Source organism: Pimephales promelas, chromosome 22 (genome assembly GCF_988280905.1).
Source record: "Pimephales promelas chromosome 22, fPimPro1.hap1.1, whole genome shotgun sequence".
NCBI lineage: Eukaryota > Metazoa > Chordata > Actinopteri > Cypriniformes > Leuciscidae > Pimephales > Pimephales promelas.
Window position 1 is genome coordinate 13411301 of NC_142790.1, and position 17161 is coordinate 13428461.

The window sequence follows — 17161 nt, forward strand, 5'->3', positions numbered from 1 at the left end:
TTGAAAATACTAAATCATCTTGATACTGATAGCAGATGCTTGTTTTGACAATATCTCTGGATACATACACGTAAATAGGCGCAATCCAGGGGGTTGTCGCAGATATTACACGTATAGTGTGAGCAGTGAAGTCGCAGCTCGACGATCGGACCGTACAGTGTGAGCACATAAATCCTGAACTTTGGCTTTGCATCGCATGCGATTTACTCGTTCAGTGTGAGTAGGTACCTTGCTGAAATTGCACAGACATCGCACAGTGTATGCCCGCCTTAACAGCGGATTATCAGTGAATCCCAGTTGTCTTAGGCGAAAGTTTATAAAACTACCCCGTGTAAAATGATCACTACAGAGGCGGTGATCCTCAGCTCTCCATCAAGGTTGGCTCTCCACAAAATGAATCCACCTCTTCTTGATGTGATCGTTTTTAGGAAATTTAAATAAAGACACCGATCTGTTTTGTACATGATCACATCTAGGTAGTAGCCTATGCATTTCCATGTCGAAGGCATAGCTAGCTAGGAAACTGTAGGCTGTAGTAACTAATAGTACTGACGGTAACTCGCGATTAAGCGCCGAACTGATGCAAATGTGTTCTATTGTTGGGGGGGGGTGGGGGCCTCAGTACGTCATCAAGTAGGGGCGTGTCCAGGAGCTCAGTGGCTCCAGTGCGTCATCGAGCCCTGTTTTGGCCCCGCCCCAAAAAATCCGGAAAATAGCAATGGTGAAAAACTGTTTAACGGTCTAACTCCACTATTCAGTACTTCACAGTTCGCGGTCTTTGTAATATGTTCTAGCAATACATTTGTAACATTTATAATGCGTTTATTTTATTTTATTTTTTTGTAGAATTGCCTTTACAGGGACTTTAAGTGGTTTGAGTGATCGGATTTAAATCCATCTCTAAAGCGTTTCGGAAAGCATTTACACTTGGTCTTTGCACAAAGTATAGCTAACTTCTTTTATCTTTGGGATTTGTTCTGATTTCTAAAAACATGTTCCATATCAAGTGATATAATTTAATTAATCTCACAGCAGGTTAGTTTGGAATAATGTTCTGAAATGTCATTCATGAATGGAAAATAGACTTCCAGAACACAGGCTGCTGATACAAATAGGCTGATGCTCTTTTGTGTCATCCGAAACAGCAAAAACAAAATGTTTGCTATGACATCGGCAGTGCCGCAACTAACAGATTAACAACGTATCTCTACCACAGTGACTCACAGCGTGCAGTGGTGGAATTGATCTAATTTGTCAAGCCATAAATCTCAGTGACCCCAGGCGTCCACCTGTTTCTCTCATGCTCTCCCTGTCTCTCTCATTGTCTCTCAGTCTTTTTGTGAATGTCAAAGGCACAGTTGTGGCAGCTGTCAGTCAGTGAGTGTGTGTCTGTGTGACAGGATAATTGGCCCATGACACCGCTCACACTCAGAGCTAGAGGTTTTTAATAGCGGGCATCGCACTGTTATGCCAGGAGGTCCATTTTGAATACCGCAAGTCCCAGCAAACACCTCAACCAATACACCACCTCCACTGATGTTTCATCCTCATGATCATCATGATCCTGCCTTTTTCCAAACTCATTTTTTTTATCTTTTCCCATCATATATCAGCTGCCAATGGGCATTTAATAGTGGGAATATAGTGTTTAACGGGTTGGGTTAGAGGTGGGACAAGTAATTACCAATACCATCATAGCCACCATCCATTTATAATCATAAACACTGAATATGTTGTCATTATTGCACACAGGTTCCAAACCTGTTTTTGGATGGAAAAGATGGATGCTTTCTTCAGTTTTGTGTATGGATATCAGTGGAGACAGAGTTCCTTTATCTAAGCCAATCCCTACATCCCTAGTCTTTCTAACTTTCTCTCTCTGATTAAAAGTGAATAGCGTGAAGGTGTGTAGAGCCACTGAAATCATCCTGTGTACTCCCAGCGGCGTAGATCTGCCAGTGTCTGTGTCGACGATGTGTCTGTCTGGCTTTAATTAGGATAGAGTGTTCCCAGCTGAAGCTTTCACCTGCTCAATACCCGCCGTCAGCATGTGCTCTATCAGAAGACCCTGTCCCTTCCTCTCAGCATGGGCCAGAGTCTGTTTCTCTCATTTCAGGCAGAAGCTGTTATCAGTTGTGTGATTCCTGAAGCTTTTATTGCTGGAATTGACTGAAAGCTCAAGGGGTCAGTGCCCGGAGTACACAATGAATAATATTGGGAGTGTTGCTATCTCTTTAATGTAAGTCAACATACGCTTGATCTCAGCTTGGCTAAGGATGGAAGTGTCAGTTCACAATGTGATGGCTAAATGGAGAATGAATGTAAACTAAAATTGATAGAGCGGAGTAATAAAAAAAAAAACATATTCAGATTAGTGGTTAATAATTTTGTTTTATTTTGAGTCTCCCAATATGTGATATTTGGTTTGAGTTTATTGAAACCTGTATATTTAATGCATCATGAAGATAATGCCTTATAAAAACACCTTATTATCAGTATTGTGCACTGTAAAAAAACAATAAGTAAAATTTACTTCATTTTTTCAAGGCAAGTTTTTGCACTGATATTTTTTTAAAGAAAATTTCACACATATAATTAAGTAACCTATACTTAACTAAGTTAAGTGAAAGTAATTTTTATTTGGCTAATTGAAGATTAAGTAATATCTATTCTATTTAATTGAATTTTTCTTAATACAACATTTCGTTCATACAATATAACATTGAATTAGATCACACTGTTTAAGTAATCATTACTTGCAGTGTTTCTCATCATGTCTTCACTTTTGATATAGCATGTGTGAATGCAGACCTCAATACTTGGTAGACAACACACAATGACGGTAACATTTGATAGTATTTTAAGTAGAAAATGAACTCCAAATGTCTTTGTCAGTGAGCAAGTAATGATAAAATAGTGTAAATACAGCTGGAAAACAGTGAAAAATCAACCTCATTAATTATTCATGGCCCAGTGCATGATGGGAACAATAGTATCAGAAAAGTTGAGTAATTTTACTTAATTTTATAATGTTGATATTTATGCTTTCATTTCTACACAATTTAGTTCTACTATAGAATTTACTTATTTAAATTCTTGCCTGAACTAACCTTTTTCAAGTAAATTAAATTGTTTTTTTTCTGTAGTATTTACTTCACCACAAAATCATTTTTATCAGTGTGTCCTCATAAATATTTACAACTGCTTTTATATTGTTTTGTGGTATTTACCACTTCAGCTTATTGTGTAATATAGCCTAATTTAGTAAAACCTGTAACCATGAATATGTGCTTAAATGTTTATGCATGCATTAACGTGTAAAAAAGTTTTACCTAAGTATCAATTTAAGGCATTATGGATACTTTGCTACACTTGGATACACTTGACCAGATTCGTATACAACCTTGCTTTTTACACATTGTATGATTTTGGACTTCCCCGTTCCCAACATGACAAATCATGGCGATTTCTGTGGTCGTGGCCACTAAACGGTGGTCCTACGTCATACAGTGAGAGAGGTTCAAAGACGGCTGTTTTTATGGTCTTTTGACCAAAGATAGCTTGTGATATTTTTCTCATGAAATGCAACATGAAATAGGCAGCATATCGCAATATGACACTTAAACTTAAAACAACTTACCTCAAGCTCCATTTTCAAAATTGGTATGACAAGTTGGCCTCTTTTCCCTAGCCATGACCCTGTCCGTATTCTCCTCTTTCGCTTACTCCTCTTTTTTTTCAGCACACATAAAAAACACAATTGCCAAGGTGCAATTCATCTAGCTCTATTTGTTTTCCACTAGCGCATGCTGATGACATTTATTATTCTAAATTAACTTGCGTTGTAGCCTATGATTCAGTATGTGCCATCATCATACAGTCTACATAAATGTCATAGCCAAGTTTATTGGATACATCATTCAGTCATACAGTGTGATTTGTAAGGATCTTATAGGATTGCCGAAATCATACAGGCATTATTAGGAAATACTAATTAGTAAACTTTTCACCATAATGGTATTGATTTGTATTGTCCCTGGGTGCAAGAATTCAAAGAGTGACGTTATAGGCAGTGGCTAGGCTGCGAAGAATCATAGCTTAATATGGAGTGATTGGCGTTATGGGAAATCTGAAAAACTTTTCTGAAGGAAAAAAAAAAAATCAGAATATTTGTTTGTTTTTTTGTCATGGTAACAGTTCTGAAATTAACAATAAAAAATCAGTTGATAAACTGTGAAGTTACACTTTTAATTGACAGTAAAGACATTTCGGTAACACTTCAGTTTAGGGTCCAATTCTCACAATGACATAGTTATTTATTTGCATGCATATTACTAGGATATTGGCTTTTTATTAATACTTATAAAGCACATATCAGTGCAGTGCCTTATTTTGCATGACCATATTCTACATCCCTACACCCCCAATACCTAAACTTAACAACTACCTTACTAACTATTAATAAGCAGCAATTAGGAGTTTATTGATTGAAGTAAATGTATTAGTTAATAGTTAGTTAATAGTGGGAATGGGCAATATGCATGCATAAGTTCCGCATTTGACGCAAGGATGCTCTTCAGTTTACGGTTGGGGAGATTTAAAGCGAAGAAAAACCGAGGAAAACGGGATTATGGCAGAGTCTTCTTTAAAACGAAACTTTAATACGTTTAGATGTAATATTTTATATATATATATATATATATATATATATATATATATATATATATATGTATATATGTTTATGTAATATAATTTAAAAAAGAAGCATAAACACAACGAGGGGTGTCTGTTTTCTCTGTTTTTGTAACTAACGTTTCTTTAGTATAGCCATAGAGTATAAAATCCAATGTAAATTCTCGGTATTGCATTGGACTCTATGATCGGCGGAAGTAATCCAGCATACTTAGACCTTCCCTGGAAATTCACCCGTGCATAGAGCCCATTGGACCATAATCTAAAGTGTCACCAAGATTTCTATATCATATAATGGCTGTTAATTTTACATTATCAATAATAAGAAGAAATTTTCCTTTAGCACCAAATCAGGGTATTAGAATGGTTTCTGAAGAATCATGTGACATTGAAGATTGGGTTAATGGTGCTGAACATATTTTTTTCATCACAGGAATAATTTAATTAACATAGAGTAAGTATACTTCATAGTTTTTTTTTTTTATGATCAAGCTTTAATAAGAGATTCCAGGTTCACAGAAAGCCAAAAATAGAATGAGACTTTGGGCCAAATAACTCTCTCTGTGCTTCAACATAAACAGATTACCTCCTTCTGTTTACTGTGTACTCAGTGTACTTGGGTCATTAAAGCACTCTTTTATGCTAGAGTGTGCCAACCAACACAAATTTAAGTGTTGCTGCCAATGTAGCCTCTTTAAAACAATGCAAATGACTTAAAATGTATATAGTTAGGCCATGAGCCCATAATGCACTCTGACCTTGCTCCAGTGGCTATCTGTCTTCAAACCCTGATCCTATAGAAGCATGAAATACATAAATGGAGCCCTCTTCTCTCTAAAGATGGATTTTTGTAAATGTTCTACCGTTCTGTGCTTCATTAAGGCTGATGTCGATGCTGCTCTGCTCAAATATGAAGGCTTTGGCCCTCCATAGCTTGTCAAGTGTGTGCTGGAGTGGATCGGTATTGAGCAGGGGTCAACATGTCTGCTTTAGGCCCTGGACTGCAGTCATGAAACACTCATCCTGCAACAGACTGCGATTCCGGCAATCCTATAAAATCATTACAAATCACACTGTACGACATGCATGTAGACCGTACGATGATGACACCTATTAAATCGTAGGCTACAACGCAAGTTTGTATAGAAGAATAAAACATCATCAGCATGCACTAGTGGTAAACAAATAGAGCAAGATGAATCGGACTTTGGCAATTTTATGTGCACTGGAAAAACAGGAGTAAGGGAAAGAGAAGAAAATGGACGCAGTCATGGCTAGGGAAAAGAGGCCAACTTTGCAGATGGAATTTAAAGGGATAGTTCAGTTTGAATTTAATTTTTGATATGTTTTAGCTTACCTCAAGGGCATCCAAGATGTAGGTGTCTTTGTTTCCACAGTATTTTCAATTTTGATATTTTTCGGTCAAACCGTTGTTGTCTGTCAGTCCTATAATGCAGGTTTAGGGGGTCCACCTCAAAGAGCATGCACAGAAAAGTCAAAATTAAACATGATTTAATGACTCGGGTATGCAAGTACACACTGATGGCCTAAGACACGAAACGAGCGGTTTGTGTGAGAAAACGAACAGTATTTATATAGTTTTTACCTCTTGTTAACAGCCGTCGAACTGATCTGAATCAGATCTTAGGCCATCAATGTGTACTTACATTCACGAGTCATTAAATCATGTTTAATTTGGACTTCTCTGTGCATGCTCTTTGAGGTGGACCCCCTAAACCTGCATTATATGACTGACAGACAAGAACGTTTTAAACAAAAAATGTCAAAATTGAAAATACTGTGGAAACAAAGACACCTACATCTTGGATGCCCTTGAGGTAAGCTAAAACATATCAAAAATTAATTTCAAAGTGAACTATCCCTTTAAGGTACGTAGTAGCCTAGCGTCATGTCGCTTTGATCAATACACCAATTAATGTCGCGTTTTTTTATTTGCTAGTCAGTAGACGTAGGTTGTAGCAGCAAACACGTGAGAAGATCATGCTAAATTTCTGACAGTCAGAAAGTTATCGCAGGCTATGTTTGGTCTCATGACAGTGACAACCCAGACAGCAAACTGACATTGAATCAACGTGGAAACGACGTCTCTCATGACATTGAAACAACGTTGATTTTGCTCATCGAATTAACGTTGAACCAACGTCAGACGCGGCATTCTTCAAAGCTAAATGAAAATCGAAAATTGGTTTGCTTTCATAACGTTGAAACAACGCGTTGATTTCAAGTTGATTTTCCGTTAGTTTTGAAAGAATATGACGTCTGACGTTGGTTCAACGTTAATTCGATGAGCAAAACAATGTCAGATCAACGTTGTTTCGATGTCATATTTCCACGTTGATTCAATGTCAGTTTGCTATCTGGGAATGGCCGTCTTTGAACCTCTCTCACTGAAACGACGTAGAACCACCGTTTAGAAGCCACGAACACAGAAATCGCCACAATTAGTCTTCTTTCAAATTCATACAATGTGTACCGGGCATCAGGCCTGAAATACTGAGGAGATACTAAATTAATTTTCTTTTTGAATTCAGCAAATGAGCCTGTCTTTAATTCAGATACTATATCTTGACACATCATGCAGGGTGATCTGTGCCAAAACTGTCCTTGTTTGAATATTATATATCAGAGGACGCAGGATATTATAGATCAAACTTGCATTGCTCAATATTGAACCTGCTGAAAGCAGAAACAAAGCTTGCAGCTCTAGAGTCGGCAGCCCAGCCTCCCTAGTGGCTCTTTGCTATTAGTAGAAAGTTAGTCTTTTGTCTTTATTGACAAAGAAGAAACTGTGAAGATCCTATTATTAAGCAATACAGTTCTCATTTTGTTCTCATTTCAAGATCCTATCTGCGTTGCTGTGTACTGCTTTCAGAAGTAGCTTCCATACACCATCATAACTGAAAAAATTACAACAATAATAATAAATAAATAAATAAATAAAACATACAAATTTAGAATGCTCTACATACTGTGCAACTCTGTGCAGCACACAAACTGAACAAGAGACATTTGATTCCAATAGTATTGTGACAAGGACTTTTGAGTGGGATCCATTTGCGGTTTATTGAACAGCAAGTTCACAGTATATGCAGGTTTGGGTCTTATCAACAGTATAAACAACAGTGTCAAAGGCAGCACAATAATCAACGTCATAACCGGGCAAAGGATCAGGGCAGGCAGCAAACAAGTAACAGTCCAGGCAAACGATAGGGTCAGACAGGCAACAAGAATATTCACTAGCGTTTACAAGTTCTTGATGTTAGCATGATGCTAAGCTAATGGTGCAGGAGAGCTTTAAAATGCTGTCCATCTTGATTCTTGACAGATAATTAGGTTTTGAAACAGAACCATACGCCCAGTAATTGTCCGCTTTAGACATTTTACTAACTGTAAGTAACTTTGCAACTACTGTAAATGTCAACTACCAATCATTAGAGTATTAGTAGAATGTCTGCTTAATATCTGCAAACACTTTATTTTGATGGTCTTCAAACATTTGACATTCTACTGACTATAAAGGTCACTGAATTTTTTTTCTTTTGCAAATGATGAACAATTAATGCACATCAGGTGTTTTTTTTAATGTTTTTATTTAATTTATGAAGCCACTGTAAACTGACATATATATTCTATAATAATTGTACAAACTTAGGTAGTTTTATTGTAAATGGAAAATATTAGCATTTCTTGCATTACTGCAGACAGACACACAGATCAACACATTCTCTTCCCAAGACGTCATCTAACTGACGCTTTTGACCATACGTCAACATCCAGCGTTTTAGGGTACTCTTTAATGATCCTAGGGTGTCATCTAACTGACGCTTTTGACCATACGTCAAAATCCAACGTTTTAGGGTACCCTTTAACGTCAGTTTGATGACGATCCTAGGGCGTCATCCAACTGACGCTTTACCTTTAGCGTCAGTTAGATGACGCGGGTAGGTTTAGGTCTGGGGTAAAGTTAGGATTAGATAGCGTCATCTAACTGACGTTAAAGGGTACGCTAATTGTCGGATGTTGACGCATGGTCAAAAGCGTCAGTTATATGACGTCTTGGGATAAGAACGGGCTGGACAGATCCATTGTTTTGACCATGTGTTTAAGGTTTAAAATCACGCAACCTTTTATACATTGCTTTGAAAATATATTTTTATTCCCCAGATTTTTTTTATTATACTTGTCTTATACTTATGTATACTTAAGTATTCTTATACTTTGAAAAACCACCAAAACAAAAGACTTATAAAGCAAAATCACAAGCTTTTTTCATCCAGAACAATTTAGACAACTCAGGAAATCTTTTCAGAGATGGTTCTACAAAATTTTTTTTAATATTTATTCTTGCACAAACATCCATGCATAAGTATGTGGAATTTTACAATGCTATTTTTTCCAGTTGTATTACCTTGTGTACAGTAGTTTTGATATTTCCATTTTCTCTTTATTTTCCAGTGTTTGCCCATCCCGGGTCATGGATTTGTGCTGGACAAGTATAAATGTCACTGCAAAAACGGCTTTTATCATCCAAGCAGAGTTGAAGTCAATGGCTTGAAAAAAAGTAAGTACTATGATAAAATGTTATGAGTCAATAAATGGGATTTCTGAAAATCTTCATTACATTTCACGTTGTAGATGTTTTGTATAATATAATATACTCATGGACAGAATTAGAAATGTGTTACTGTTCATATGCTTATAGTTTACACATAGGCCTATTTAGTCAAATACACAGTGGGGTGTAGATTTCTACTTATAAAACTGCTTCTATTTTACATTTTTGTAATTTAATACATGTTTTTAATATTTTTAAAAAGTATGAATATCTAAAAAGTATGTGTGTTTAGTATTTCATGTTTAATGACTAAAATGATTCAAAACATTCCGTTTTCGTTTTCATGTTTAAATTAGATTTCAAATCCCACGTTTTCAGTGTGGACCCACTGTGCAGATGCAATGTCTTGCATAAATATTGTATTCACCCTCTCAGACATGCACACAAAGGATTTTTTGAGCACTTAGCATACCTGCTTTCCCTCTCATCTTATTGGAGCACCATGACCACACCCCTTATGTTTAATTAATTAGCTCTCTGAACAAAAACCTCTGTCAGTCTAGAGTTCTCCCAAAGTGAGCACTCCAAAACTCACAAACACACTCATGTGTAAAGGAGACTGGCAGAAAGCGAAACATATTCAGCAGTATCAGGCCCTCAGAAGGGGCCCCAGCACATGGCACTCTTTTACATCTCACTGAACACAACAATGTATAATTGGCCAATCAAATTGGCCTAAAACACTGAAAAGTTGTGCTATAATTTGAGGTTTTGGTAAAAGTTATAAAGTTGCATCTGTTTGAAGAACAGATTGTATAATCCTTCCCAACTATGCAAAGAGGTAGAGAGGCAGACAGACATCACCACAGGTCCTGCATCTGTCATAGCACTGGCTATCCTTCAATGATCTCCGATAAGTGTGTTCCTGGGAGAAGTCGGCTGTGTTCTGTCTATTTCTCTTTTATCTGCTGAGTAGTTTTCTGATTAAGTAATGTTAATGTCTCATGTCTGGCCTTTATAATCCTGGTTTTTGAAAAAAATGGTCTCTGTGCAAGAAAAAAAAAAAACATGAATTAGTGAAAACGATGATGTCATGCACATCCGTAAAACGTGTTTAATCTGCAGTATTTCAGAATACTGTGTTTTAGAGTGCAAAATTGTCCTGTTTTTTTAGCACAATCTTTTTTTAACCACACCAAAGAATGATGTTTGATGTCCCATTTAAAGTTGTCTCTTCACATTAAACTAATTGCAGTGGTGTCCAGTCCTTCTCCTGGAGGGCCACTGTCTTTAAGAGTTAAACTACAACCCTAATTAAACACACCAGCTCCCAAGTGTTCAGGATTACTTGAAATTTCAATACTGGTATGTTGTTGATCAATAGGACCTTGACCCTCCAGGAGCAACATTACTCACTTCAACTTCAAAATCCCATTGTTTGGTGTCAACTTAATGTATTATTATTGTTGTTTAGCTTGCAATGTGGGTAATCACAGCCATAAATCAGCTAAAGTGGCATTTGTTATAATTTTTATATTTTGATTCTATTGTTTCTTGTGATACCGTGGGTTATGGTTAGATTTTAAGAAAAATGCAAACTATTGATGAATGATGAAAAGATGTGATATGTGTAACTAAGGCAGAAACAACTGGCGCATCAAAGTGAAGGCCCAGATGGTGTGTACACACCCATCCACCCTGGCTAGCGCATGAAACAGTGTGAATTGCCTACTGATGAGACCACCAATGACTGGAGGATAGGTTGGGCTGGATCGCTTTAAATGTCATGTCTGTGCTGCTACTTTTCATGATTGTTCATGCTTTTTTTATTGGTGTGATCATATGCAAATGCAAAAATTGTAAGATACAGAGATTGAAAATAAGTGCAGAGTTAATTAAACAATTAAATCCAATTTAGGTTGTTTTCAACCCAAGCGATGGGTAAATATTGGCCAGAAGACATGTTGGGTTGATTTTACCTAGCAAATTGGGATTCTTATTTAACCCAGCATATTTGGTTGATTCATTTTTACTATAGCACTTTTTTTTAACTTCATACATGAAGTAATATTTACAGATCCTCTAATTAAAAAAACTAAACACAACCACTGGTTTGCATGATCATTCCTTTATTTATTTTTTTATCATTTTTTTACAGTATAGCATATTTTATATTATTTTGAATACTTATTGCATACATTTAAGCTTGTTTAATAAATATTGGAAGTGAAAATTAAACATTTAGAAGCAATTCAAGTGTAATCGACCAGTCTCTGTCCCATTTCCACCGTAACGGTGCTGGATCTCGTGCCGGAACTTGTATCATGTTCAGTGGGGGAACTTCTAACTTCAGACCACCACCCTGTGTTTCACTCCTAGCTGAAATACACTCACCTAAATGATTATTAGGAACACCTGACTGTTCAATTTCTCATTAATCCAATTATCTAATCAACCAATCACATGGCAGTTGCTTCAATGCATTTAGGGGTGTGGTCCTTGTCAAGGCAACCTCCTGAACTCCAAACTGAATGTCAGAATGGGAAAGAGCGTGGCTTGGTTGTTGGTGTCATACTGGCCGGTCTGAGTATTTCACAATCTGCTCAGTTACTTGGATTTTCACGCACAACCATGTCTAGGATTTACAAAGAATGGTGTGAAAAGGGAAAAACATCCAGTATGCGGCAGTCCTGTGGGCGAAAATGCCTTGTTGATGCTAGAGGTCAGAGGAGAATGGGCCGACTGATTCAAGCTGATAGAAGAGCAACTTTGACTGAAATAACCACTTGTTACAACCGAGGTATGCAGCAAAGCATTTGTGAAGCCACAACACACACAACCTTGAGGCGGATGGGCTACAACAGCAGAAGACCCCACCGGGTACCACTCATGTCCACTACAAATATGAAACAGAGGCTACAATTTGCAAGAGTTCACCAAAATTGGACGGTTGAAGACTGTCTGGTCTGATGAGTCTCGATTTCTGTCAAGACATTCAGATGGTAGAGTCAGAATTTGGCGTAAACAGAATGAGAACATGGATCCATCATGCCTTGTTACCACTGTGCAGGCTGGTGGTGGTGGTGTAATGGTGTGGGGGATGTTTTCTTGGCACACTTTAGGCCCCTTAGTGCCAATTGGACATTGTTTAAATTCCACGGCCTACCTGAGCATTGTTTCTGACCATGTCCATCCCTTTATGGCCACCATGTATCCATCCTCTGATGGCTACTTCCAGCAGGATAATGCACCATGTCCCAAAGCTTGAATCATTTCAAATTGGTTTCTTGAACATAACAATGAGTTCACTGTACTAAAATGGCCCCCACAGTCACCAGATCTCAACCCAATAGAGCATCTTTGGGATGTGGTGGAACGGGAGCTTTGTGACCTGGATGTGCATCCCACAAATCTCCATCAACTGCAACATGCTATCCTATCAATATGGGCCAACATTTCTAAAGAATGCTTTCAGCACCTTGTTGAATCAATGCCACGTAGAATTAAAGCAGTTCTGAAGGGGAAAGGGGGTCAAACACAGTATTAGTATGGTGTTCCTAATAATCCTTTAGGCCAGTATATGCTGTGACCGACTCCATAAAAAGCCTGCGATCAATAACTCAACCCCTGGGTGGTTCTATCTGACCCAGGATCTCACAAAAACTACCCAAACACTGGGTTGTTACATCTGACCCAGGCTCTGGGTTACACAAAAACTACCCAAACCCTGAAAAAATAACAAGTGAGAGCCAAAAGGCTCAATCCAGGATTTAGTCTTGAGAACCCAATATTTTTTAGAGTGAACGAACATCATGTAACATCATTCAATTATTTATTTTAGGGAAAGCTGGTGTGAAGGGCATGGAGAGTTTACCACATTACAGGGATGTTCCAGAAAGTTCCAGCCACTGTCTGCCCTGCCAGGAAGGCTGTGATTTCTGCAAGGACAACACGCCCTGCGTGGCCCGGGGTGATGGCGCCCTGCGTATGGCGGTGCTTTCCTTCCAGGGCTTGTGCATGCTGGTGGATTTCATCAGTATGGTGCTGCTCTACCATTTCCGCAGGAACAAGGTAAGCATGTGCTGCCGGAGGGAGCTAATTAAGATGGCAACTGTTTCCATGAAGCACATCCTGTTCTTATTGACACCGGGGTGTTTTCATGCTGAGTTACATTACAATTAGTCACTTGTACTCTGAGCGTACAGTATCTTACCTGTTAGGTCATATTTTATTCCTTGTTAAATTAGAAAGTAGATACATTATTACAAAAAAAGTCAAAAAACGCAAGTATAATCAAAATTGCGCATCGCTTTCATCATCATGTTACAACTACATCTTTGCTTCCATCTGAGTTTTCAGAATGTAAACTGTTCTCTATCAGTAATTAAATTCAGTTTGACAACAAAAGCGCAATCACGGCAGGTTCTCACTTTGCAGTTTGATTATACTTAAAAATTCAAGACAGCATGTCTAGGGGATAAGAAACGGTGTATTTTAAGCCTGTATTATGGTTAATTAAAGAGATATTTAGTGCATAGACAAGTTGAGACAAATAATGTTGATAAAGGACAGAGAGAATGGAGTTTCCAGTTGATTAAATTAATGGATTACACCATTAGAAAGGAAAGAGAGAGACTAAATTTACAAAGGAATTACAGAGGAAGGAGAAAGACGTGTTATTTGTTGCAAACTAACTTGGGTAATTGACAAACCTGGAAATTCTGTCATCATTTACTCACCCTCATGTCGTTCCGAACCCATAAGGCTGGATTCACATATAGCGTCTAAAACGCGTAGAAAACGCTGGGCGTGCCGCATTTTCTTTTTTCCAAAGCGCTAGGGTGGTTGCGCTCCGGTTGGTTCTTGTCACGTGACCTACTGTGCGCTTAAGGTCCGCTTGCGGCATTTTTAAAAGTTGAGATGTTTTTATCTCGATGCGGCACGGCGTTTGGAAAAAACGAGTGCGACGTACCGCGTCGCTTCTATTATGACCGTGCACCTACATTTGAAATAACGACAAAAGACGCGATATGTGAACAGGCCCTAAGTATTTCATTCATCCTCGAAACACGGATGAAGATATTTTTACTGTTGGCTTTAATTTTCACACATACAGAGCTCATTAAATATGGTAAACGGATGTTTAAACATACTAGCTTGACGCACAAGAATAAACCTCATTCGTTCTCGCATGTCAAGCAAGCAAAGTTTACCATTTTTATGTGATGATCAATGTTTATATGTGAATATGTATCACACTGTATTAAGTGACTGTGTCTCTTCAAAAGATCACTTTTACAATGTCTTTATGAACTTTAAAGGTTGAAAAAGCTTTGGTCGACTCAATGGGGGGAACAGAAATCGCTCAGGTTGCATCAAAAATATCTTCATTTGTTTTGAATATGAATGAAAGTATGACTAGTTTGGAACGACATGAGTAAATAATTAATGACAATTTGAATTTTTCACTGAACTGTTCCTTTAATGATTTCTGTCACTTATGGCATATGCCAACATGGTTCAGTCCAACCTGTACTTTAACACTGACCTTCCTTTAATTGCAAGCCCAGTCTTTGGATTGTCTCCCTGTTAATTAGATTCATTAAAATGATTATTATTTTTCCCTCTCAGGAGGAGTCTGTAGATTAGTGCACAGATTCGGCAGTCGGCTACTTATTACACACACCATTGGCATATACGCAGAGTTTTTCAGTAGCCACACCGCACATGCTACTGTCTCAGGTTGAGGAGACGTGCAGTCTATGGTCTGAGTAATAGTGGACTGGATTCACACTGACTGCGAGGAAGGTTCATTAATCCCTGCAGTGAGGCGCCGTTTAGGCTGTCGATATGTAGGGCACTCAGTTTTGATAGTGCCAGCATTTTAATTTACTCTGGAAGCATGCTCCGTCTGGGCGCTGCCTGAAAGCGATCCATAAATGCTGGAGAAGTCTAAATGAAAGCGACAGAGTTAGGATTAGAAATTTTGTTCTGTTTCAGCCTGCACTGTCAAGTGCTTTCTATTGGCCGTTTGATTTCAGAAAGGAGTTGACAGCTCACCTGTTGCCTCTTAATGGAATTCTCATTTTCTCAGCTTGAAAGGAGACATGCTTGAGCCAGCCGGACAAACTAAATAGACATGCCGCACTTTTAGAGAATTCTTCTTTTTTTTTTTTTTAGCTTTATTGGATAATATAAATTCCTCCACATGTAGTACCTTCTAGCTAGTTTTATTCTAACTCTTTACTTTATCGGGTTGCACCATTTGTTCTTAAGGTAGAAAGTAGCTACTAGGTCGTAAGCTTGGTCGTAAAAATAATATTTACCCTCAATGATCCAATCCGCTTGTTAAGTATGCTGTTTCTGGGAGCCTCGACTCTGTTTCAAGTGAGAATACTTTTACAACCTCTTTTTATGAGGCAGAACCTGATTTCATGAAGTACAAGAACAACATGTTCCTTAATTCTGGAACAAAATTCCAATCAACCAATCAGATCTGACTCTGAGGAATACGTTTAAAGTTTATGTCAAGTTTAGGCTTACAATCCAGGTTACTGTAGGTCCTTCTACATCAGTGTTATTCACCTATCATTTCCCACTGATTTTAGGTGTAACTTATGGGTAGGTTTAGGGGTAGGAATATGGTTGGCATTAAATTTTGGAACAGGAATGTTGTCAAAATATGTTGAACCATGAATGTGCGTCTAACTCTGCAAAATCAGGATGTGCATTTATGAGCGTATGAGTTTTGCTTTTGGGATCTGATGGAGCATTTGAACTCGGATATGGTATCGCACAACGTCAGACTTAAAAGGCGAATAATAGCTTTCAAATATCTGAGAAGAAGTAGTGTTGAAATGCCATGAATTTAAGTTTATCTTCACATAACTAATGGTAAAAATATCTTTCCATTGAAATATGATACTACTTTACAGTATCATGAGTAACAATTTATTTTGTTTTATTTACCAAAATATAAATTAAACTTGGGGGTGGAATGTTTTGAGCAACCACCCAGAACACTGTGCATGACTGTGGCTACTAAAAGTATTTAAGCAAGCACTTTTTCATAGCAAACACCTATATAATATTCTTTGGAAAATTTCAACAACAAAAAAAATCAAGTTGTGAACGTCTTTGTGAAACAGAGCACGTTTATTCCAGGGCAAGGCATTAGTCTGAAGAGAACAAAGATGAATCAACCCCTGTGAACACATTAAAATAGTCCAAGGAGAATGCATTTGTGCGCAAAGAGATAAGTTATAAAGTAGTCACAAATGGAAGGTTTCCACTGACCCATTTCTTGCAAAAGAATAGTTTAAGGAGAGAAGTTTTCCAATGTGATGTTCTTTTTGATGTGTTTCAGAGTATCAGAGCGTCAGGACTCATCCTGCTAGAGGCCATCATGTTTGGAGCACTCCTCCTGTACTTTCCGGTAAGCTTTAATGACTGCAGTCATTTTTACTATGTATTACTTTAGGAGTGTTAAAATTAATGGCGCTTTGGTGACTAATATTCTTAGACTTGTACTGCAATGTAATGTAGCAATTAGGAGGAGAATGCCTTTTTAATGGCACTAATTTAAGCATTAAAGAAATGTAGCGGGATCAATTAGAGTTCAGCTCTATGGACTTCTGAATGCTGTTAAATCTGGTGATTTATGTATAATCTATTTTTTAAGAATATGAAAAAAGGTTTGATGCATGGAGAAAAATCAATCCACAGGAAGCACATCAATATTGCATACACTGAAGCCACAGATTTTGTTAGAGCTTAGCTTGTTTTGGTCCGGGAACTTTCTAAAATACAGCAAAAGTCATTTTTTTTTTTTTTTTTTTTAATATATGATATTACAATACTAAATAGATGTTCACATGGTGCAGGATGCACTGA

At 37.6% G+C, this 17161-nt stretch overlaps 1 protein-coding gene across 3 annotated transcripts in view; it reads left to right on the plus strand.

Moving 5' to 3' along the window:
* gpr158a (G protein-coupled receptor 158a) overlaps nt 1-17161 on the plus strand; it is a 148553-nt gene that overhangs the window by 63700 nt on the left and 67692 nt on the right. For all 3 annotated transcript variants that reach the window (XM_089125668.1, XM_039666644.2, XM_039666645.2), the window contains 3 exons: nt 9169-9274; nt 13110-13339; nt 16635-16703. In XM_089125668.1, coding sequence (XP_088981794.1) covers nt 9169-9274; nt 13110-13339; nt 16635-16703 — 405 coding nt within the window. The remainder of the gene's footprint in view (nt 1-9168; nt 9275-13109; nt 13340-16634; nt 16704-17161) is intronic.